The 21,662-nt window shown below is 36.2% G+C and overlaps 1 protein-coding gene across 13 annotated transcripts in view; it reads right to left on the reverse strand.

Moving 5' to 3' along the window:
- SOX6 (SRY-box transcription factor 6) overlaps positions 1-21,662 on the reverse strand; it is a 621,895-nt gene that overhangs the window by 12,036 nt on the left and 588,197 nt on the right. For 10 of the 13 annotated variants that reach the window (XM_036861756.1, XM_036861767.1, XM_036861764.1 and 7 more), the window contains one exon: positions 2,337-2,570. In XM_036861756.1, the coding sequence (XP_036717651.1) occupies positions 2,337-2,570 (234 nt within the window). The remainder of the gene's footprint in view (positions 1-2,336; positions 2,571-21,662) is intronic. The other 3 variants (XM_036861768.1, XM_036861762.1, XM_036861761.1) reach the window with 1 other exon arrangement.

A 21,662-nucleotide genomic window follows, 5' to 3' on the forward strand; every position in this document is an offset into this window, starting at 1 on the left:
CTCTCAATAACTTAAAGCTGATGCTACAATAAGTATATTGCTTTAAAACATGTCTTTGCTGCTTAAGATCGTCTCCTACACCAAGGTCGTTTCCCCATCCATCTGCCTAGGGTTAAAAACCTAAACTTCCTAAGTACACTTTGGAGTATGATAGAATTCTCAGGAAAAACTCTCTTGGTTCCAGAAATTCAAACATCTCCCACCTTTAGTGAAGCTGTCCTTTGATAAGATGTTAGCAGATGTTGATATTCTTCCAAATATAAAAACCTAAGGTGCACACTGTATCCCCTGGCCTAGGGTAATTAAAAAGCCTACACTCTACTTAAGAAGTTATAGCTTTAGAACCGGAAGGTACAGTGGAATTATATATATATATATACCATTTTCAAGTACTATAAACATTCATTCAAAACCATACCAATGAAAGTACAAAAATTTTTAATATGGTTTATACAGGAAGAAGGAAAAGTATTCACTCCTCTAATATTGTTTATAAAGAATTATCTAAACACTTGACGAAGAAGGGATGTGTTTTTTTACGTGTATCAAATTGCATTTTTGTGTCTCGCTGGTGAATAAAGCGGTAACAGCTGTGCTGACTGGATGTCAGCTATTCTTCAGTGGAGATTTTTCATACATAAACAAATGGAAAAGTTGTACAAATATTCTCTGCAGCCAGCAATATCCTGGTCTGTTTTAATAGCACATCCATTCCTGTTTTTCCTGATTGTTGTGCAAAAGTTGTGTAGAGAGTCTACATGGACAAGCTTCTTCTCTGTGTTCGGGTGGCTCCCAGCAGCTTAAAGCCCCAGTTAAGGTTTTTGGTGCTCTTAAAATTCTTGTGCTTAAAAGTTTACATTTTAATGAATATACTTACTATACTCTTAACTTTTTTCATGAATGCCCACCAATAATATAGATTCCCCACAGATGCCAAAATGGAAACAGAGAGGTTCTGTGCCCATTGGAGAGCTTACTCATACTGCTAATAAAATGGCCAAAAAGGGAAAATTTCGAAGTTAGATATCAAAATTTAGGGACAGAGAAATAATGATTTTCTTTTGAATGTCTATTAATTAGAAAAAATTTTAATATATATATTAGGACCATTTTGGTTTGAAAGGTATTTAAATTTATAAGAATAATGCCCCTATGTATATCTCTGAAACTCTAAAAATAAAACCCCACTTACCTGTAATGACATTTAGTATCCATCTTGAAATTCAAAAGTCAGAAAGAAAAAAAGGAAAAACTTGTATTTTAACATTTCAACACTATTTGATCTTACGTATCTTTAAAATTTTCTTAGGGGTTGCTGCCTCAAAATGTCTCGGAATCAAGTTAAATTATTTATACAGTGACAAAACATGTGTATTTGTGTATGTCCAGATCATTGATATTTACTCAGGTTAAATATTTATTGCTTTTGAACAAAACATTTAAAAAATGAAAACCACAGTTTAAGTCTCTAATGTTTTTCGGCTTCTTAAACGGCTGCCTTTGAGATTTTGTCACATCATGACAGCTTAAATAGAACAGTGCCTTCTGTGTTTTTTCTTTTTAAAGAGGAAACATGTTGACTGTAATGCTGCATGTTGAATAAAATACGTTCAATATGTTAAGCACAATAGTTCCAAACTGTATAATCTGCACTAGGCAAGCTTTACACTAATAGAACAAGGCTTGAGTTTAATCCGGAGAAACGGGAGAATCACTCTGGCAAGTTACCACAAAATGGGCCTCTGCCCTGTGGTCTCTGTGTTCAACTCACTGCTATGAAATTTGAACTAGTCATATCTTATTAAAGTAAATGTAGTTTTATTTTACAAGTTTTAAAGTTATCATTAGAGGCACTGTTCTACACTCCATAAATTTCACACTATTTGGGGGTTCACCCCTAGCCCTTGGTGAGTTCTTTCACAGGGACATATGAGCCCAAGAATTCTAAAGCAGAAAACTGTAGGGTCTATGAGTGTTTCCAGGGTTTCACAGCAACTTACGGATTTTAAAAGACTGAATTAAGAAAAGGAGGTAAAGCTTGTCTCCATGATTCTTATTTTGCAGTGACCTTTCAGAGTTGCCCTATTAACACATACAATAAATAGTTTTGTCTCTAAGATAAGTTTTTAGTCAGTCCTGCCCTGGCACCTGGTGGATGTACTAACTCCTAAACCTAAATGCTACGGTGCAGGGTGGGGAATGCAGAGATGATGACAGTCTCCTGGGGCAGCTTGCTGAGCTCCACCTAACTTCCGCAAACCACAGTCTCCCCTAGGTGTCACATTAGGCCCCTTCTTTCCTCTCGTTAGAAGATCAGCATCGGCGGCTGCACTCACCTAAGATTTTGCTAATGTTGGAGTTATGCATGTCAGGAAAGGCCTGAAGGATTTTCCTCCTCTCATCCTTCGCCCAAACCATGAATGCATTCATTGGTCGCTTGATGTGTGGCTCACTGCTGGCCCGGCCACGGGCATCCCTGTAGACTCGTGCTTCAGCCACAGTGGCACCTCCTGTTGGCCAACAATAATACTGCTGTAGTTTAGCTGCAGAGCCATTCATTGCTTTACTTCCTGTAATGTCAGGGCAGGAAGAACAAGATGGGTGCAAAGCATTATTATCTGGAGACTGTTAACATAGCTTGCCACCTGGTTCAGCTGTTTTCCCTAGGCCCTTCTCTTCTTTTTAAATGAACTCTTGGAAGCAGAAGACAGTTTTAGATGACAGTTCTACAGGCTCTTCTGAGGTAGGCCTCAAAGACACACTGGGCAGAATTAATTTTGCATGTTTTTATATACCTAGTACATTTTTACTACAATCAATTCCAGGTAGCCTTTCCTGCGTGATTTCTCCCTTCAAAAGCAGGCTCTTACCTATCATGTTAGCCTCATTTGCCAAACACTGCAGCCACTTCAAACTATCTCTTACCCCAAATAGAACTCTCTTCCACAGTACTGTGCCTTGGCCAGTGCTCCCCTCACTGCCTGGAAGCCCCTTCTACTTCTTCATGCTAAATCCCACTCATTCTTTAAGGCCTATTCAAATGTGGTGTGTTTCATGAATTAATTAGTAATCCAATGATAACTATTAACTGAGCAATTACTATGCGTTAGGCTTTATGCCAGGTGCTAGGTATACAAAAGTGAATAAAACAGCACCTGCTTTTAAAGGAGCTCACAGTTCAGGGAGGAGACAGACCCCAAACAGACAATTGTAACAGAGTGTATGGTAAGTGCTCTAATACTGAAGTAAACAGGGCATCAAGAGGGTGCCAGCAGACGGGAGAGTGAGCTAATGCCTCCTAGGAGAGGTGACATCTAAGCTGAGTCTTGGAGGATGAATAGGAATTAGCACGTGAATTGGGGGGGGCAGTAAAGACCGGATGGGAAGGGTAATTCAAGCCAAGGGAAGGGCATTTGCATTGACGCCTCCCAGGATGCATTCATTCCTCTTTCTTTTAATGTTACGTGCTCCAAAGAAGTTACTTGCTTATGTGGCTATCTCTCTCTAATATTTCCATTCCATCCCCAGGAATATGAGGCCCCTAAAGTTAGTGTTTATGTTGCACTCATTTTTGTATCCCCAGGGTTTTCCATGTAATAGATACTCAAATACTTATTAAGTAAAGGATTGTTCAGTTTTCAACTCACATGCAAAAGTAGTAGACTAAAAGGCAGTCATTTCAAGGCTCCTGATATATTTTTCTGCTGTGTGAGGGTAGTTCTTTAACATCCCCTATGAAACTATGTCTAAATTCCTGACATTTTATAGTTTCCAAAGAAGTGACCATAGTAACCTACTAGATTGAAACCTTCTTGAGGATATGGCATGAACTGGCTCTCCTTCACTGCTGTATCCCTAGGTTCCAATAAAGCACATGGCATACAGAGTTTCAGTTAGTAAAATACATTCAATTAATGAATGGTTGAATAAATGAATCAATGAATGAACATAGCTCTTGCTTGCTTTCATACCCCCTACCAGCATGATACACTGATGTGTGCTTTACAGGTGGCAACTACTATATATCTCCCTATAGATTGAGAACCCCTATAGTTAAATGTAAAGTTGGACTGATGGCCTCAGCCAGGGCTTCTACTGCACAAACAGGAAAGTCTACTCCCAAAAGTTTAGAAGCAAAATATACATTAAAACCTACATCTACACCTACATTTTGGAAAAAGTAAATCCTCTCAGCTCAGTGGAGTGATTATACAGGAACAACATGACCCAATCCATCTCTGCCCTTCTACTCTATTTCTAGCTACCTTGATTAACTAGAAATTTGTTTGTGTCAAAGCTAGGAATAAATTAGAACATTAAAGTGCACTATTATTTGGCAAATATGGTCATCATTTATTGCAAACAAAAGACAGAATAAAAGGGCTGAACTGGCTAATATTGTCAATTCTTTTCTGAACATGAAGAAGGGCAGAGGGGCCCATTTCTGAAGACCGTGCAAAATAAAATACTTTATAAACAGCCTTTCTTTTAGGCCGACTAGACAGACTGATCCCTTACATGAAAAGTCTCAGATCCCAAGATGCATAACTAATATGCTACCTTTTTGCCACCATACCCACAGTACATTAATTTCATTTAAAATGCACTGACCATACAGGATAAATTGATTTCACTTTATATGGGTTTGACAGCCATGTTTATTGTGCAGTGAAATGTAGTGTAGCTTCCAGCTGACAATATCCATCAACACAGGGCAATATGCTGACTGCTGGGCCAGATGGAGGCATACATTACTCTGGAAGTGAAACACTCATTCAGATACGATAGTGTCTTCTCCTAAGGATCACCATGGTAATTTATGATGCCCTCAGTGCCATTACTTTACAACTGACATGAATTCAGCAATTTATATACTTGCATGCATACATATAAAAGGAGACAGGCTTGTGGAGAATGTCAGATGCAAAAACATTTCAATATTATTCTAAGTTAACGACTATGCTACAGGTGATTAACATTTGAGATCTGCTTTTACTGTCATAGCTTTTCTTCACCTCTAGCAACACCAAATAGCCAGCTTCCATTTATTTATTCACTTACAAGATGTATTTCATTGTTAACAGGCAGTTTTAATCTCCTACAGACTGATCATCGTAGATTTTTAGACTCTGGTTTTAGTAGATCTTCTACTCCATACCAATTGATTCTCCCAGACATGTCCATACCTAACCCAATCTCTCTCCCTCTCATTCCATACTGTAGTCTTAACATATCCTTCCTACTCACTTCTACCTGACTAAATTCCACCCTCTCCAAGGAATAGAGTTCAGGTCCCACCCTACCAACTGTCCTACACTGACCTTGTCTGTCCTCCCATAGTACATATTATTTACATGACACTGACACTGAATTAATTACACAGCAGATCTCTAGTCTCACAAGAAATACTCCCAGAAATTGAGAAATTCAAGTACAGTACATAGTATAAAAATGTGAATTAAGAAAGGGAAAACAGAAAACACCAGGGTGTATGCACATGTTTTTTTTCTTGTCTCCTTTTCTCTCTCCCAAGCAGAGTCAACTGCAAAATGAATGGGACATTCCAAGTTAAAACTAGAAATGTTGTATTAATGAACCAAGATTTGGGAAGAAGAAGAGACTTATCCAGAGAGACCAAAAGTTTTGAAACTACTTTTAAATTGGATCTGATATATGATCAGAGTCAGAATTTTAAGAAAATATAAAGGGGCCATAACATCAAAAGAATATTTAGAAAGTGTTCCTTAACTTCCCAAAACTGCTTCATGAAACAAACTGGTGAGGGAATTATTGTTGTAGCAATAAAAATACATATGACTGTATATATGTGTATAAACTCAGAAATTTAAAAAGAGATTGTATTTTAGGAAATCCCTTTTAAACAGATAAGGAAAATTCTATATAATAATATAGAATTATTTTTAAAAGGTATGCTATTAGTCTGAATATTTGAAGCCTAAAATTGACTCTCTGCTATAATTAACTTTAGAATCTACATATCAAATGTGACTTCATGCTGCTCATTTATTTTCAGAAATAACATCAAGTTAAAAAGGGGTGGGGGGGAGGTAATTCGTTCTAAAGTAACCAATGCTCTGTGTCAGAATCCAGAGTTATCCTACGGAATTGCTCATAATTCTAAGAGGCAGATTCTTTTACTTTTAATAGCAGAGGAATCATTTGTGAGTTCAGTGTTCATAATATGTCTTCTCATGGAAAGCAGTTGGAAGAAGCCTAGACCTACAGCTATGTACTTGGAGACTACTGCTTTCCAGCTGACCTAAGAGTCTTTAATTACCAGCAACACCATTCCTAAATAACGGAAGGTCAACAGTACCACACTAGGCAACAAGGGAAAGCACTGGTCCCCTTTACTCCAGGAATTCCTGGTCTCTCTATTTCCCTGAGTTTAATTCATCCTTCATCTCCCATATCACAGTCTGTGTAAAGGCAAACTTTCAGTTAGATGAAAAAAGAAGTCTATGAGGAAAAAACAGAAACTGCCAAGGCAAAAACTTTCTTAGGGATCTGTGATTTAAACGATTGAAAGAGAATACAGAAAGTTGAGTTGTTCCAGGTGGGCTGGAAAGAAGGCCAGTTTAACCATCATAGCCTATGGCAATAGTCCTGAACTAATCCTAGAGAGGCCCCCTTCCTGGGTAAATGCCAAGGGTTATGTGAGTGAATGAGTAAGCGTTTTGTGTGGATTTGTGCATATATAAAGTTCTCCCTAAGGAGGAACTCTAGCAAATTCTATAATGTGCTTAGGAATCATTTATTTATGCATCAATTCAGCAAACACTTCTGACAAATTTCAGATGTACCCAGCATTGTGATGGAGTATACAAAGATAAATAACACATGTGCCTTGTTTTTAAGGAATTTGGTCCAGGGTGGGAAACAGATGCATAAATAGAAAATTACAAAACAGTGTAAGTGCTAACATGGGTAATTTCAAGGTACTATGAAAGCAGAGAAGGGAAGCTATTAACGTTGTTGGAGTGGACAGAGGTGAATAACGCGGAAGCTTCAGAGAGGAAGTACTGCTTGAGCAGTATCTTAAAGGAAGAGTAAGAATTTACCGGCAGGTATGAGTGTGAAAGTATTCTAGGTTGGAGAATGTGTGAATATAAAGGCACAGAGTTATAACAAAAGCACAGAGGGTTTTAGGGAATAAAAAGAATCTGGCTATGGCTTGAATTTTTTTTTAAAAAATAGGGGAATACCAAGAGATTAAATTTGGAAAGTAAGCAGGGGCAAGATTGCTAAGTACCTTGACTTCAAAGCCAAGAAGTCTTTAAGGTTTTTATTATAAAAAAGCAGGGTAGTGACATGAACAAATGTGTTCTACAAGAGATCAAAATGGAAGCTAAATGAGAAATTACGACTGAATAGTCTCAATGATTACCAGTGAATTGGCAATAAAGAATACCGAAAAATAAGGTGAATAAATACCTCCTCACAGGCCCATTAAAACTTACATTTTGTCAGACAGAATGAATGTAATATAAGTAAAATATAGCACAAAAGATTCTCTTCTGGGATCCAGTTCTGGTAATGGCAGAATAACGTATATCAGACTAACTTTCAAGCAGATAATAATTATAAATGCTGGAGAAAATATGAAAAAAACAACCAGTTGAAGGTACTTGAGATCTACCAAAATTAAGAAGAAACTGCAGAGGATTCAATCTTAGAAAGAAAGAAATGTCACTGAGTAAACCCCTTGTTTTCATAGTTTTTCCATGAAGACACTCCCCAGTCTGAGTAGCATGGAGTGGCTAGAATGCAAACAGAAAGTCAGTCTTACTTGGCCTAATGTATCAGAAGAGACAGTTTGAGGCTTCTGAGTGCCTGACACCTGAACTTCACATGTATAGGGATGACTTCAATGATTCTGGTGGAAACCAGGGCTGTATATCTGAAAAATCTGAGCAGAAATTTCAGCTGATGCCCACTGCAAGGGAAACAGAATTTGGAGTTGAATCCTACAAAGTTAGAAAGTATTCATGAAAAATTCAGGCTTTCCACTGAAACCCCAGAGCGCCACTCTTTAGGAATAAAGACTGTATGCCAAGACTAAGGATTCATCTTAGGACTGAAGACAAAACTCAAACAGTCACTACCTAACAGTGCAAAACTAAGCCTCCACAAGTTCAATGTGACCAGCAAGTATTTTAACTGCCTCCTAGCACAAAAATAAACATTCTTAACAGAGGAAGATAATAGAAGCCAGAGTCTCTACAATTTATAATCCACACTGTACAATGTATAATAAAAAAAAAAACACTAGTTGTGCAAACACCCAGGAAAATGTGACCCAGAGACACCCCCCCAAAAAAAAATCAACAGAAAGAAACTGCAATGGCTCAAACAGTGTAATTAGCAAACAAGGACTTTAAAGTAGCCATTAAAAATATGTTCAAGGATATAAAGGAAAAGAATATCATAATTAACGCATAAATGGGGGAACTCAGCAGAGAAATGAAACTATAAAATGAAAAATGGAAATTCTAGAACTGAAAGATGTATTTGAGATGAAAATACACTGAATGGAGTTCATAGCATTTTCAAGTGCAGAATAAAGGGTCAATGACCTTAAAAATACATCAAAAGAAATTAGCTAGTCTCAAAAACAGAAAGAAAAAAAGCTGAAAAAGTAAGCAGACTTTGCAATATGTAAAACAATATATCGTCCTAAGTGTAACTGGAGTTCTAGAAAGAGAGGAGAGAGAATCATGACTGAAAAATATTTGAATTAACACGGGCTGAAAATTACCCGAATCTGGTGAGAAACATCACCTTACAGGTTCAAGACATTCAGACAAATGCAGGCAGAATAAATACAAAGAAAACCATACCTAAACACTAGTCAAACTGCTGAAAACCAAAGACAAACGGAAAATGCCAGAGAAAAAGGACACATAATATATACAATGAAACAATAATGCAAATTATGGCTGCTTATTCATTAGAAACAATGAAGACTGGAAGCCTATGGAATATCATTAGACTGCTAAAGGAAAAAAAATCAATGTAGTCTTATCCAATGAACATATGCTTCAAAAATGAATGTAAAATACATTTTCAGACAAAAGCTGAGAGAATGCATTACCTGCAGACCCATACCAAAAGAGACATTCAAGGAAATTATTCAAGATGAAGAGAAATAACATCTGATGGAAACTTAGGTATATAGGAAGAAAAGAAGAGCATTGAAAATGATAAATATGTGACTAAATTATGAAACTTTTTTTCTTCTCTGGATGTCATAATAAACAGCTGATTGTTTAATGTTTTTAAAAGACAAGGGACTATTTAATACAAAATACAACATTGCATCATGGGGTTTATAATATATGAAGAGGTAAAACACATGAGAAAAATAGCACACTGGCACAAAGGACAAAGGTAGTAAATGTTAAATGTTGCTTTATTTTATGAGTAGTAGTATAATTTTAACTGTAAGGATATTCAAATTAAGAATGAACAGTGAATCTAGAAAAAACAATTTTTTAAAAAATACAAAGAGGTATAGCTAAAACACCAGTACAGTAATTCAAATGGAAGACTAAAAAGAGGATTCAGAAGGAAACAGTAAAAAGATCAGTGGTTGTAAAGGGGAGGGAGGGATAAATAGGTGAACACAGAGGATTTTGGGGGCAATGAAAACACTCCGTATACCATAATGATAGATACATGTTCTACATTTGTCCAACCCCAAGGGATGTACAACATCAAGAATGAACCCTAATATAAACGATGGATTTGGAGTGGTTATGATGTGTCAACATAGGTTCATCAATTATAACAAGTGTACCACTCTGGTGGGATGTTGATGATGGGAGAGGCTATGCATGTGTGAAGGCAGGGAGCATATGGGAAATCTCTATCTTTCCCTCAGTTTTATTGTGAAACTTAAACTGCCCTAAAAAAAAAAAGTTTTCATAATAGTAGCTTAGAAAAAGGATTCAATTAAGCAAAAGGAAAAAAAGTAATAACAGAAAACCAAAAACTGAGGGAACAAATAGAAAAACAGCAAATTGCAAGACTTAATCCCATCAAAATTAATAATTACATTAAATATAAATGAATCAAATAATCCAGTTAAAATTGGAGATTTTCAGAATGGATAAAGAGCAGAAATCAATGAATAGGAAACAATTTACAAAGCCAAACACTGGTAATCTGAAAAGATCAATAAAATTGATAAACCGCTAGTGAGACTGATCTACAAAAAGGGAAAACAAAAATATCAATATTTGGATTGAAAGAGGGGATATCACTATAGATACTATTCACTTTAAAAGGATAGAAAGCAAATATTGTGAGTAACTTAATTCCAATAAATTTGACAACTTAGATGAAAAGAACAAATTCCTTGAAGGACACAAACTGCTAAAATTCACTCAAGAATACGTAAGAAGTCTGAATACTCCTATAGCTAATAAAGAAATTCAATTTATAGCCAACAACCTTCCCACAAAGGAAACTCCAATCTCAAATGGTTTCACTGGTAAATTCTTCCAAACATTTAAGGAAAAACTAATAGTAGTCTTACACAAACTAAGAAAGTAGAGGAAGAAAGAATACTTCCCAAATTCATTTTATGAAGTAACAGCATACCCTGACAGAGATTTGAACATAAGTGCAAAAATTCTTAATATTAGCAAATTAAACCCAGTAATATGTAAAATTGATAATAAAACATGACCAAGTACGATTTATCTCAGGATAAATGAAGTTAAAATGTAATAGTAATTTAATATTTGAAATCAGGCAATGTAATTTAACAAAACAAAGGGGAAAAAACATGATCATCACAATCATCATCACAATCATCACTTTGTTATAAAGCAGAAGCTAACACACCATTGTAAGGCAATTATACTTCAATAAAGATGTTTAAAAACAAAACAAAACAAAACAAAACATCACAATAGATTCAGAAGATGGTTTTGACAAAATGCAATACCCATTCATGACAAAAACTCTCAGGAAACTAATAATAGATAGGAATTTCCTCAGTCTGATAAAGAACTTTTAAGAAAAACCTGTAGGACATCATACTTAATAGTGAACTACTGAATGCTTTCCTCCAAGGTGAAGAGCAAGGCAAGGGATGTCCACTCTTACCACTGTTAATCAACATTCTTCTGCAGGTAAAGAAATAAAAAGCATGCAAAATGGAAAATAATAAGTAATGTTATGTGTATTCATAGATAATATAATTGTTTACATAGAAATCCTAAGAAATCTGCAAAATAATTACTAGAACTAAAAAGTAAATTTACCATTATTGCAATATACAATATAAAAGTATAAAAATCAACTGTACTTCTATATACTAGCAGCAATTTAAAAAATAATTTCTTAAGTTTACATTCACAATAGCATCAGAAAATAAAATTCTTAGGAATAAATTTAACCAAAAAAGTGTGCAAGACCTCTACACTGAAAACAATATAACATTTGTGAGTTCAATAAAGTAAACCTAAATAAATGGAGGAATACAACATGTTCATGGATCTGAAGACTCAATATTGTTAAGATGTCAATTCTTTCCAAATTTATTTATAGATTCAACCCAATCCTATTAAAATTGCAAAAGACTGTTTTTAGAAATTGACAAGATGATTTTTAAAACTATATGAAAAATAAAGCAGTAAAAACATCCAAAACAAACTTGAAGAAATTTGGAGGATTCAAACTACCTGATTTCAAGACTTACAGTAAAAAATACTTTGTGACATTGTAAAAACTAGAGTAATAAAGACAGTGTGGGATTGTTAAAAGAATAAACAAATGTATTATATTAACGCATATATGTGGAATCTGAAAAAATTGGAATGCACGATCTTATTTACAAAGCAGAAATAGAGACACGGACATAGAGAACAAATGTATAGATACCAAGGGGTAAAGGTGGGGGTGGGATGAATTGGGAGATTGGGATTGACATATATACACTATCGATACATATATATCGTATATATATATATATATATATACACACACACACATATACACTATGTATAAAACACATAACTAATGAGAACCTACTGTATAGCACAGGGAACTCTACTCAATGCTCTGTGGTGACCTAAATGGGAAGGAAATCCAAAAAAGAAGGGATATATGTATGCGTATAGTTGATTCACTTTGCTGTACAGTAGAAACTAACACAACATTGTAAAGCAACTATACTACAATAAAAACTTTTTAAAAAGAATAGACAAATAGATCAGTGGAACAGAATAGACAGTCTAGAATTAAATCCTCCTCACATATATGGTCAATTTTCAATAAAGACTTAGGCTATTAAAAATGATCATTTTTTTCAACACACAGTGCTAGAACAAGTAGACAAATATGGGGAAAAAAGTAAACTTTGACCTCTTAACACACATTACACCCAACAATTAATTGAGGTGAATCATAATTTAAAACAAAAGGAAAAACTATAACACTCCTCAAGGAATATCTTGGAGAATATTTTAGTGACCTTGTAGTAAGCAAAGATTCTTAGATATGGCAGATAAAGCACTAAATATACAAGAAAAATAATAAATTGAACTTTATCAAAATTAAGACTCTGCTTATCAAAAGTGATTGTTAAGAAAATGAAATGTTAAGGCCCAGACTGGGGAAAAATACACGTCTGACAAGACTTGTATCAAGAATATATAAAGAACTTCTACCAAAAACAAAAAGTAAACAATCTAATTTAAAAATAGGCAAAAAGACTCACAAAAAAACCTTACAGAAGAAGATACAGTTATGGCCATTGAGCACATGAAAAGGTATTCCATGTCATTAGTCATCAGGAAAAGGCAATTAAAGCCACATACCATTTTGCACCCACTAGAATGGATTACAACACTAAATGTTGGCAAGGATATGCAGCAACTGGAACTCAAACATATTGGTAGTAGAAGTGTAAAGTGGCATAACCATTTTGGAAAACAGCTTGGCAGTTTCTTTTAAAGTAAAATATACATTCATCGATGACCTGCAATCCCATTCCTAAATACTTACCCAAAACAAATGAGAACTTTTCAGAATATAATAGCACTTTTATTCAGAATAACCAAAGGCTGAGAATAACTGGAAAATGGACAAACTGTGGTATATACATACAATGGGATACTATCCAAAATAAAACTATTTCAGTGCTTAGTTCAAAAAAGGTAAAAACAAAAGTACCAAAGTAAAACAGGAAACCAAACAAACGAACGTAAGTGATATTTTTCTGAAAGATTATTTTCTCTGTAAACCTGAGTGTGTGGCATATTCAGGCCATTGTGAACTCAAAAAAATAAAAAAAGAGTCTCATTTAGCAAAAAGAATTATTAAAAGGGGCAAAAATGCTACAATTGGTTGCTTACTAATAAAAAGAGACAAATATAATATACACCATTGGGTCCTTGACAATCACACTTTAGTCTATCAACAGAAGAGTTAATTTTCTCCTGTGGGATTTTGAAAGAGTTACATGACACATTTGAGTTAACAGAGAAAATGATCATGAGTGCATCAGAAACAAAAATGTAGAAGATGAAGGAATATTAGAAGCAGACATGAAAAATTAGGAAAGGAGGAAGTTATTAATATGACATAGGTTGGATTTTTTTCACCAAGTTTATTCCACCAAATGTATCTTAATATTGTAGAGGTCTAATTCACTATGTTGTAGGGATGGCTGACAGCTGTCTGTCTATGATTATGGAAGTTCTGCTAACTTTGCACTCCAACTTACTGCCAGAATGTGAACTTACTTTCATTATAAGAAGGCTACTTGAAATTCAAATTTGATTTCTTCTTGGAAAATAAAAGAGATGGATGATTTGGCTATCCTAGTGGTTTACTTGGCAGGAAAATACATTCCATGGCTGAGCGAGAACCTTAATCATTAGAGAACTGATGGGTTCATCTTCAGAGAAGGAGGGTTACCAGCAGTGGAAGAGTACGGTTTGAGCTCTGTCTTTTATAGAGGATTAGCTAGATAGGTTAGCAAAGAATGACTTACTGATGGGTGTCATGATTTAAAGACGGCAAATGCAAAATATGGATGCATAGTTCTTCTGAACTAGAGGTTGGTTAAAGAAAAAAAAGGAATCAGAGGTACAGCAACAAAAGATGAATAACCTGTGGTACTTTGATTAAAGTGTTAATTCTTCATTTGCATTCTTCAATGCAGGGGAAAGCCATAGGAAAATTTTCATTTCCTTATTTTCATTTTAAGGCTCTTTAATCCCTACCTACCTCAAATGCCCTACTTACCTCAAGTATTGAACTTATCTATACCATGAAATTTACTGAATAAATTAGATAGATAGATGATAGATAGAGATATAAACATATATAGTGTACACATAAAGAAAAAATTCCGCTGGACAATTTGGAAACAGACATTTCACTAATTAGAGTACCAAAGTAATTCTTTTAAAGAACAGTTTATGTTTTTCACTAGTCTAGACCAGAGATCAGTTTCCAGAATAGAAACACCACGTGTACTAAGGAATTTTACCTACAATAACATTTACAAAGTGCTTTCAGTAAATACATTATCTCAATCCTCCTTACAATCCTTTGAAATGGGTAAGAGGGTAAATATATTCACTTCACTTTATAGATGAGGAAACCAAGGCTCAGAGAGGTAAGTTACCTGCCTCTGAAATAACCGGCTGCTAGTATATTGCTAACAAGGAACAGAGCCAGATCTAGAACCTAGGTCTTCTGACTTTAAGTCTAGTGCATTTCTCCTACACCAAAGCTACCCCAGGCACTATTCAGTGACATGAAATAACTCTGAATCTCAAAGCCCACCATTCCTTGGCTGGAACATTGCTTTCCCCCTGTAAGGATGCCATTTCCCTGCACTGTTAAGCACATTAAAGGAGTCTATTACCAGTTATGATGTTCATGCCACTATCTAATTGGTCCAAAGATGCAAGAGCATGCAAAGAAAGCACTAAGGAGTGAAATTACAGTAGGGATTAAAACAATGCTAAATTAATGCATTCCTTGGTTGCAGGATTATGAGCAAGTGCTATTGTAGATAAGGCTTCTATTTTTTCCTATTGGAAACTCCATTCTCTTTAAAAGATCAACAAGAAGAACCAAAAGGGAATTCCCTAAGGTCAGCTCTGAGGAAACATAAACCTCTAATTCAATAACTCTGCTACTGCTCTGAAAAAAAGGCTTTATTATTGCAACATCCATATGGAGCCAATTGGACATTAATGACTAATCAATCCCTCCCCTTTCTATTCTACTTAAAGTGTCACAAACCATGTTTAGATTAGCCCATTTCCTGCTTAGGATTGCTCAAGATGTCTTTTGTTCTTTCAGGACCAGCCTGATGGAGGCAACTTAAACAAACACCACGACCAGAGTGGCGCAGGAGTTATAAAGTGCCATATGTGAGTGAACAAAGGGCCTATACTAAAGCCTTTTGTGGTATTTGTTAATGTTTTTCATCTGAGCTTAAAAAGGCTTAATGACTTTGTGGTGAGCTGATGCATGTGGCTCGTGGCTTTGCAAAATGAAGGAAATTCTAACCAGTGATACACCAGGCTGTGTTTTCAAGGGTCTCCTGCTTGCAGTTTTGCTGCCCATGTTTACTTTCTTTTTTTTTTTTTTTTTAAATTCTCAAGTTATATTTGCTTTACACAGACAGCTCAACAGAGCCCTTTATCTTATTTCAACTACAGGATCCTAGGGCAACTGAGATAACTTATGTGATTCTTTATTTTAATGACCTGAAAGTAGCACAGAACATCAAATACTCTACTTATTATCTATTTGCTATTTGTATGCACAGGAGAGGGTTTACAAGCTGTTGAGTCCAGGCAGAAAGGCATTATTTAAGTTTGAACCAGAGACCACTGTGGAGGAAATAAGACAAAAATAGGTTCTGGCTCCCTAAGTTTTCAGGAGAACCAGTCTCAGATTCAAGCAGATTCCCTTGGAGAATACAGAGGCTGGTGAAAAGCTGGTAGACTAAATAATTCATGTTGCTCAGCAACTTCTGGCTTCATCCAACTCAATATACTACCATAGACTCTACATGAAATTAAGAAGCACAAACCAAGATGAAGCAAATCTCAGAGTTAGTTAACAAAGATACTACTAAATCCATCCTCTCATTTCCACCCTTATCACTCATCAATTGCCTTGGCCTCATTCTCTCTGGTGGACTGTTTTAAATACCAGCCTTCTAGCTGAATTTTATTTCCAATTTTGAGTCCCCAGTCTCTACTTAAATACCTCTTCCTAATTTCAGCCAGGGTAATCCATCACAAATGCAATTCTGACCAGAGCACTCCTACATTAAAGTCTTCAATGGCTCCCTAATGCCCAAAAGATGAAGTCCAAACTCCTTAGTATGGTATTCAAGGCTCTCCATGACCTGGCTCTCTACTATGTCTCCAGTTTCATCTCTAGCTACTCTACTTGAAAATCTTTTGCTTTATAATACTGAACTACTTCCGGGTCTCTATATACCATGTTGTTTTATACTAGGAGTCCATGCTTTCCCTTTTCCTGGAATTTCCTCTCCATCTTGCAATCAACTCATTCTTTGACTCATGTCAGGGATCATCTTGCCCAGACAGTCTTACCCGGTTTGTCAGGCTGGGCTAAGTATTTTAGGCTCCCACAGCACCCTGTGCCTGCCTCTATCTTACATTTACTATATTTTATCCAAATTGCCAGTTGTATCTGCCCACCTTCTTCACTAGACTATGCACCTTAAAAGGGCAGGAACAACACTGTGTCTTATTCATAACTGCTTCGCTAGGGTCTGGTGCATAAGCTGGCATAAGGTAAGTACTCAAATGTCATAGCAGAGAGCATTTGACATCTTCGACAGTGAAAATTTTAGAGTGAGATTCAGATGTCTACATGTTGCATTAGAACCTGGGAATTTCTGAAATCAGATTTTGTATAAATCCCATTTATTTCTTACATTCTGTTAAGTACTTTGCCTTACTTGAACCCTCTATAAAATAAAAATGGCTTTAATGGGAAAATGTACCCACAGTTGTTTGGAAGTCAGAGATCATTGGTTCTAATCTTACTTCTTTTATTGACTTTCCACACTGTACAAATCTGAAATCCTGGCCTCCCACTTCCGGGGAAATCCTGAAAGGATGATAAGGCAAGTCGGAGCTTTTTGGAAATATTAAATCTGAAAGCTATTCTAATGCTCTCGGGTTTGTGTAAATATATACAACTGAAGTATATATTCAAATAGGCATATGATGGGACCTTCCCTAGATACAGTCAACATGAAATGGATAAAACATGCTCATAGAATTAGAGAATTTTAACATGAGAGGGATATTCAAGATCATCTAATTCACGTCTGAGGTTAGAGAGGTTAAATTGCCCAAATCTCATAGTTAGTAAGTGGCAAAATCACAATGAACTCAAATGTAACTATTCCCAAAGTTTCACACTTGCCATCAAAGTAAATTTCTAAAATGGTCAGCTGAATTGTTTCAATGGTATCCAGACTTAGATTAAAAACTCTTAACAAAATTAATTAACAAAATTAATTTAATTATTATTTAATTAATTAATTAAATTTAAAATTAATTTGTCCCAGGGAATCTGCCTTTTACTAGAATGAGAGATGCAGATCACAGGTGCAGTAGAAACTAATTTTTTTAAGGTTAGGGATATGGAAATAGACAGTATTAGAAGGAGAGGGCACAAGGATTTGGGGTAGTCAACTCAATTTTGTAGTCTATCAAAACTTCGTTGCCCTGAGAATCTGGTGAAAGTATTTGAAAGGTACTTAATATTTGTGTGGTTTGAAAGATTGAAAAAAAAAAAAAAAAAAACTTTCACAGGTTTCTATTTCTCATTAAATTTTTCTGCTTTTTAATGAAAACCAACAGGAAAAAACTACTTCAACAAAGGCAACCAACTGAATCAGCTCATCTTGGAGAAAAATGGGAGTCAGTGTGGCTCAGATGCTATGTAGTTAGACAGATGTGGGTTTGAATTTTGATTTGATCTTTCCTAGGTAACCTTGGGTAAATTATTTCCCTTCTCTAAACTACAGTTTCATCTCCTTATAAAAGAGAGCTAATAATTTCTGCTTGTCTGGATCCTTGTGAGGATTAAGTGGGAACATAAATTTCCTAGCAGTGACTGGAACCCAGTACCCACTCATTAAACAGTAGCTGCCTTTAGAAATAGCAGTAGTAATGGCAGTAGAGGTAGTAGAATGTCTATTCTAGTACCAGGAACATAGCAGGTGCTTAACTCATATTTGTTCCCTTTCTAGTCTTTCCCCATACCTGGGTGATACTTCCTATACTGCACAGTCCTGTCCTTCAGTGTAGTTATAAAATGAGCCCTTAGCTGGAGAGTGCAATTTACTACTTAATGGAGCCTCTTTTCTGACCCAAAGCTAAAAATATATTTCAAGAGTGTCCCTATGATATAGAACTAAAATGTATCGAATATGCATTAAGACACAATCAAAAGGACCATCTCACACCTCCCCAGTTCCCACCTGTGGGGCCTGTAACCAGACTATGCTGCTCAGTCCAAGCCAGAAAAAAAGAAAAAAAAAGAAGAAACCATTATCTTGAGAACTTATAGATCAGGTTTTTATAAAGGACTCACTGGAATAACAAAGAATTAGGATTACTGACTGTATAATAAATAAAGGGCAGGGAATTTTCAGGGACATTTGACAATTGTTTTTCCTTTCTCCTCTACCAGCAGTTCTGTGACTCTGCAGCATGGAATAGCTGCTGTTATCATTTCTCATTCTGTCCTCATGCAGGATCAACCTTCCCAGTGAAAAGTCAGCGTATATTGAAGAAGCATGAAGTGATTTCTCTGCCATGAAAGTAAATATACATAAGCCAGTAAGGTGCAATTTTCATTTTTAGTAAAAATTTTAAATGGTTGAATATACTGCTTATGAAGTTCTTCTCTCCAGGGCTGTGACTTGGGATATTAAGTTTTAGTTCAGAGTTACTTTTTACAGCCTACTCCTAAATGTAACAGTTTACAGTATAACGCAAATATCGATGGGTTCTTACACAATCTCTTCCCTCTGGTACCATGACCTAATTTGGGACATCATGTCTAAGGGTAAATATCCACTGAACAAAATAATTTTAAAAAGATCACTCTCCTCTAGTGAGAGGCAAAAGTACAAGACTGATCTGTAAGGCATCGAACAGTCACAGCAGACAAAGTGAAATCATATGTAAATGAGTATTATACCCAGGAGGAAAAGAGGTATTTTTAAAATGACTTGAATAAAAACCCTCCTAACACCTACTCAGCTCTCCCATGATGTAATATGAAAAGACAGCCATTGAATAGCCCCTCTGAAAGGACATTAAAGAGAACAGAGGAATAAAGAGACTAACAGACCACCAAGACCAACCTAATTTCTGCTTTTCCATTATTTTTAACCTCTATACATAATCTAAGTCAATCTTGAACAACTAAAGTTTAATGCCTTTTTAGTTGGTAGCAAAGTCCAAATTCCTCAGCCTGACTCTCAAGGCCCTCCACAATATGGAACCCAGCTATTTTTATAACATATTCAATTCAACAAATAATCACTGAGTATAAATATGTGGAAAGCTTTGTATTGGGCTTGGTGGAGAACACAGAGATGAGAAGCGACTCTTCCTTTCTGGAACCTCCTTGTGAATGTCCGTGTACTTTACCATTTCTGTGTCTGCTTGGATTATTCCCTCAACTGAAAGTTCTTCTCCTTCTCTTTGTTTTTCCAAACCTAGGCTTATCTCCAGCTATATTTCTATCAGACCTTCCAGAATCATGGCTGTCAACAAAGCACTGTAGGTTCCTCTTCTAAATAGCACTCTTTTCTGTTTCTCTAATGATGTACTATAACATATAACACCTTAGGTTGTTCTGCTTTCTGTGTATGCTAATATTATTATCCCAACTACATTACTAGCTCTTGAAGAATACAGTATAGTCCATCTTTTAAAAAATCCTTCTCTCTGTGCTCGTAACAGTGCTACGTACATAAGAGATAATTGGTAAATTATAACTTGAACATGTGGGTAAAACTAAAGACTGGGGGACTCTGAGTAGGGATAGATCCTGTTTGGAAAGACCTGGCTATCAGAACTGGTGGCTCAGTCTACAGACAACCACCTCTAAAGAGGATGAAATGACAGATAGTGTGTGTGAACAAACAGTGATAGAGTAAAATGAGACAGTGTATCTAAAAGAAGGAGATATTCAAAGATAAGAATTTCTTACTTAAAGAAAAAAAAGATAGGGAAGTCAGTAACAGAAAATAGGGGAGAGCTGGTCGGTTATTGAATTTTGTGAATAAGTTAGAAGCACAGTTATCAGAACTTGAAAAGAAGGAAAGGAAAAGAAGGAAAAAAAAGATTGTTCTCAAGTTTGGTCTTGACCTTAAGCAGAGAGAATTTAAAGAGCCCACCAAATTGGCCTGAGACTCTTTAAATTCCACCAGCCTAAGGTTGGGCTGAATTCTACAGCCTGCAGATGGGAAGTCAAGTGGCTCTTGCTGCCAAGAGAAGAGGATTCTAGGGACAGGGAACTAGACAAGGTCCACACCTCAACAGTCACTACGCAGTTAGTCCAGACATGGCAGATAGACCTCTATCAGCCAGCGTTTATTCTAATATGTTGGTTTATGTGAAGCAGACATATATACTGCTGAGGAACCATAGACTGATTTTGCAGTCCCATTGGGAACATGTGCCGGCTGTTCTTGTCTTGGGTCTAATTTTCATGGTAGATAGCGTTAAATCTTTTGTCACCCAGTTGCTACAGCAAGATGGGGGAGCACTTCTGTGTGATTCAGTAATGGCATAGACAAGCATTTCTTCCCCAGAACAGAGGGTATTCAGTCAGAAAACCAGATAATTTTGTGTGTGTGGTGACACTGTCAATGATACCTCTTTAGAGAAGGCAGCCCAATGAGAAACCAGCTCTTGGACAGGGCTAGGCTCCTCACTAAAGGGAGGCTGGGGCTTTGATTGGGCTTTCTAGCTTAAGCAACTCTAAGAAGCAGGTTGAATTCCCTTTATGGAGTATTAGGGGATGGAGTTATACAAGAATCTTGACATTTCACTCTCTTATCCCATCAGGACTATCCATCACTTGGAAAGTTCAGTGGAAATTGTTTTCTACCAACATTAAAAGTTATTTGGGAGCTTTTAAGACACAGCAAATATATTTCTTTAAGAGAAGTTTATTTGCTTGTTTAAGAGAGCTGCACTTTATATATAGTGCTGATATAAACTGGTGCACAGGATCCTCTAAAACTGTTTATATCCACAGTAAAATACATTTTTGTGATACCACAGAGTTAGTCTAGAGCCAAGGGCTTTTTGAACTCTGCTTATCTCCCAGCCTGTGTAGCTGTTACTCAGTTTTCACCATGTCTGGGGTCTCCCTGGCCACCCATCCTGGCCTCAGACCTCAGCCTGCTGGTTCCATACAGACTACTTTGCCTATTCATTTTTCTGAGATGCCTGGAAATGCTATTTTAGGCAGCTATGGAAGGCCAGACCCATAAGCCCACAGCAAAGCTCTGGTTGGTGCTCCCTCTGGATTTCCCTGGGTCTTTTATTTTAATATGTGTAATTCCCCATCTTTTATTCTTGGTATAC

The sequence above is a fragment of the Balaenoptera musculus genome, chromosome 8 (assembly GCF_009873245.2).
Source record: "Balaenoptera musculus isolate JJ_BM4_2016_0621 chromosome 8, mBalMus1.pri.v3, whole genome shotgun sequence".
NCBI lineage: Eukaryota > Metazoa > Chordata > Mammalia > Artiodactyla > Balaenopteridae > Balaenoptera > Balaenoptera musculus.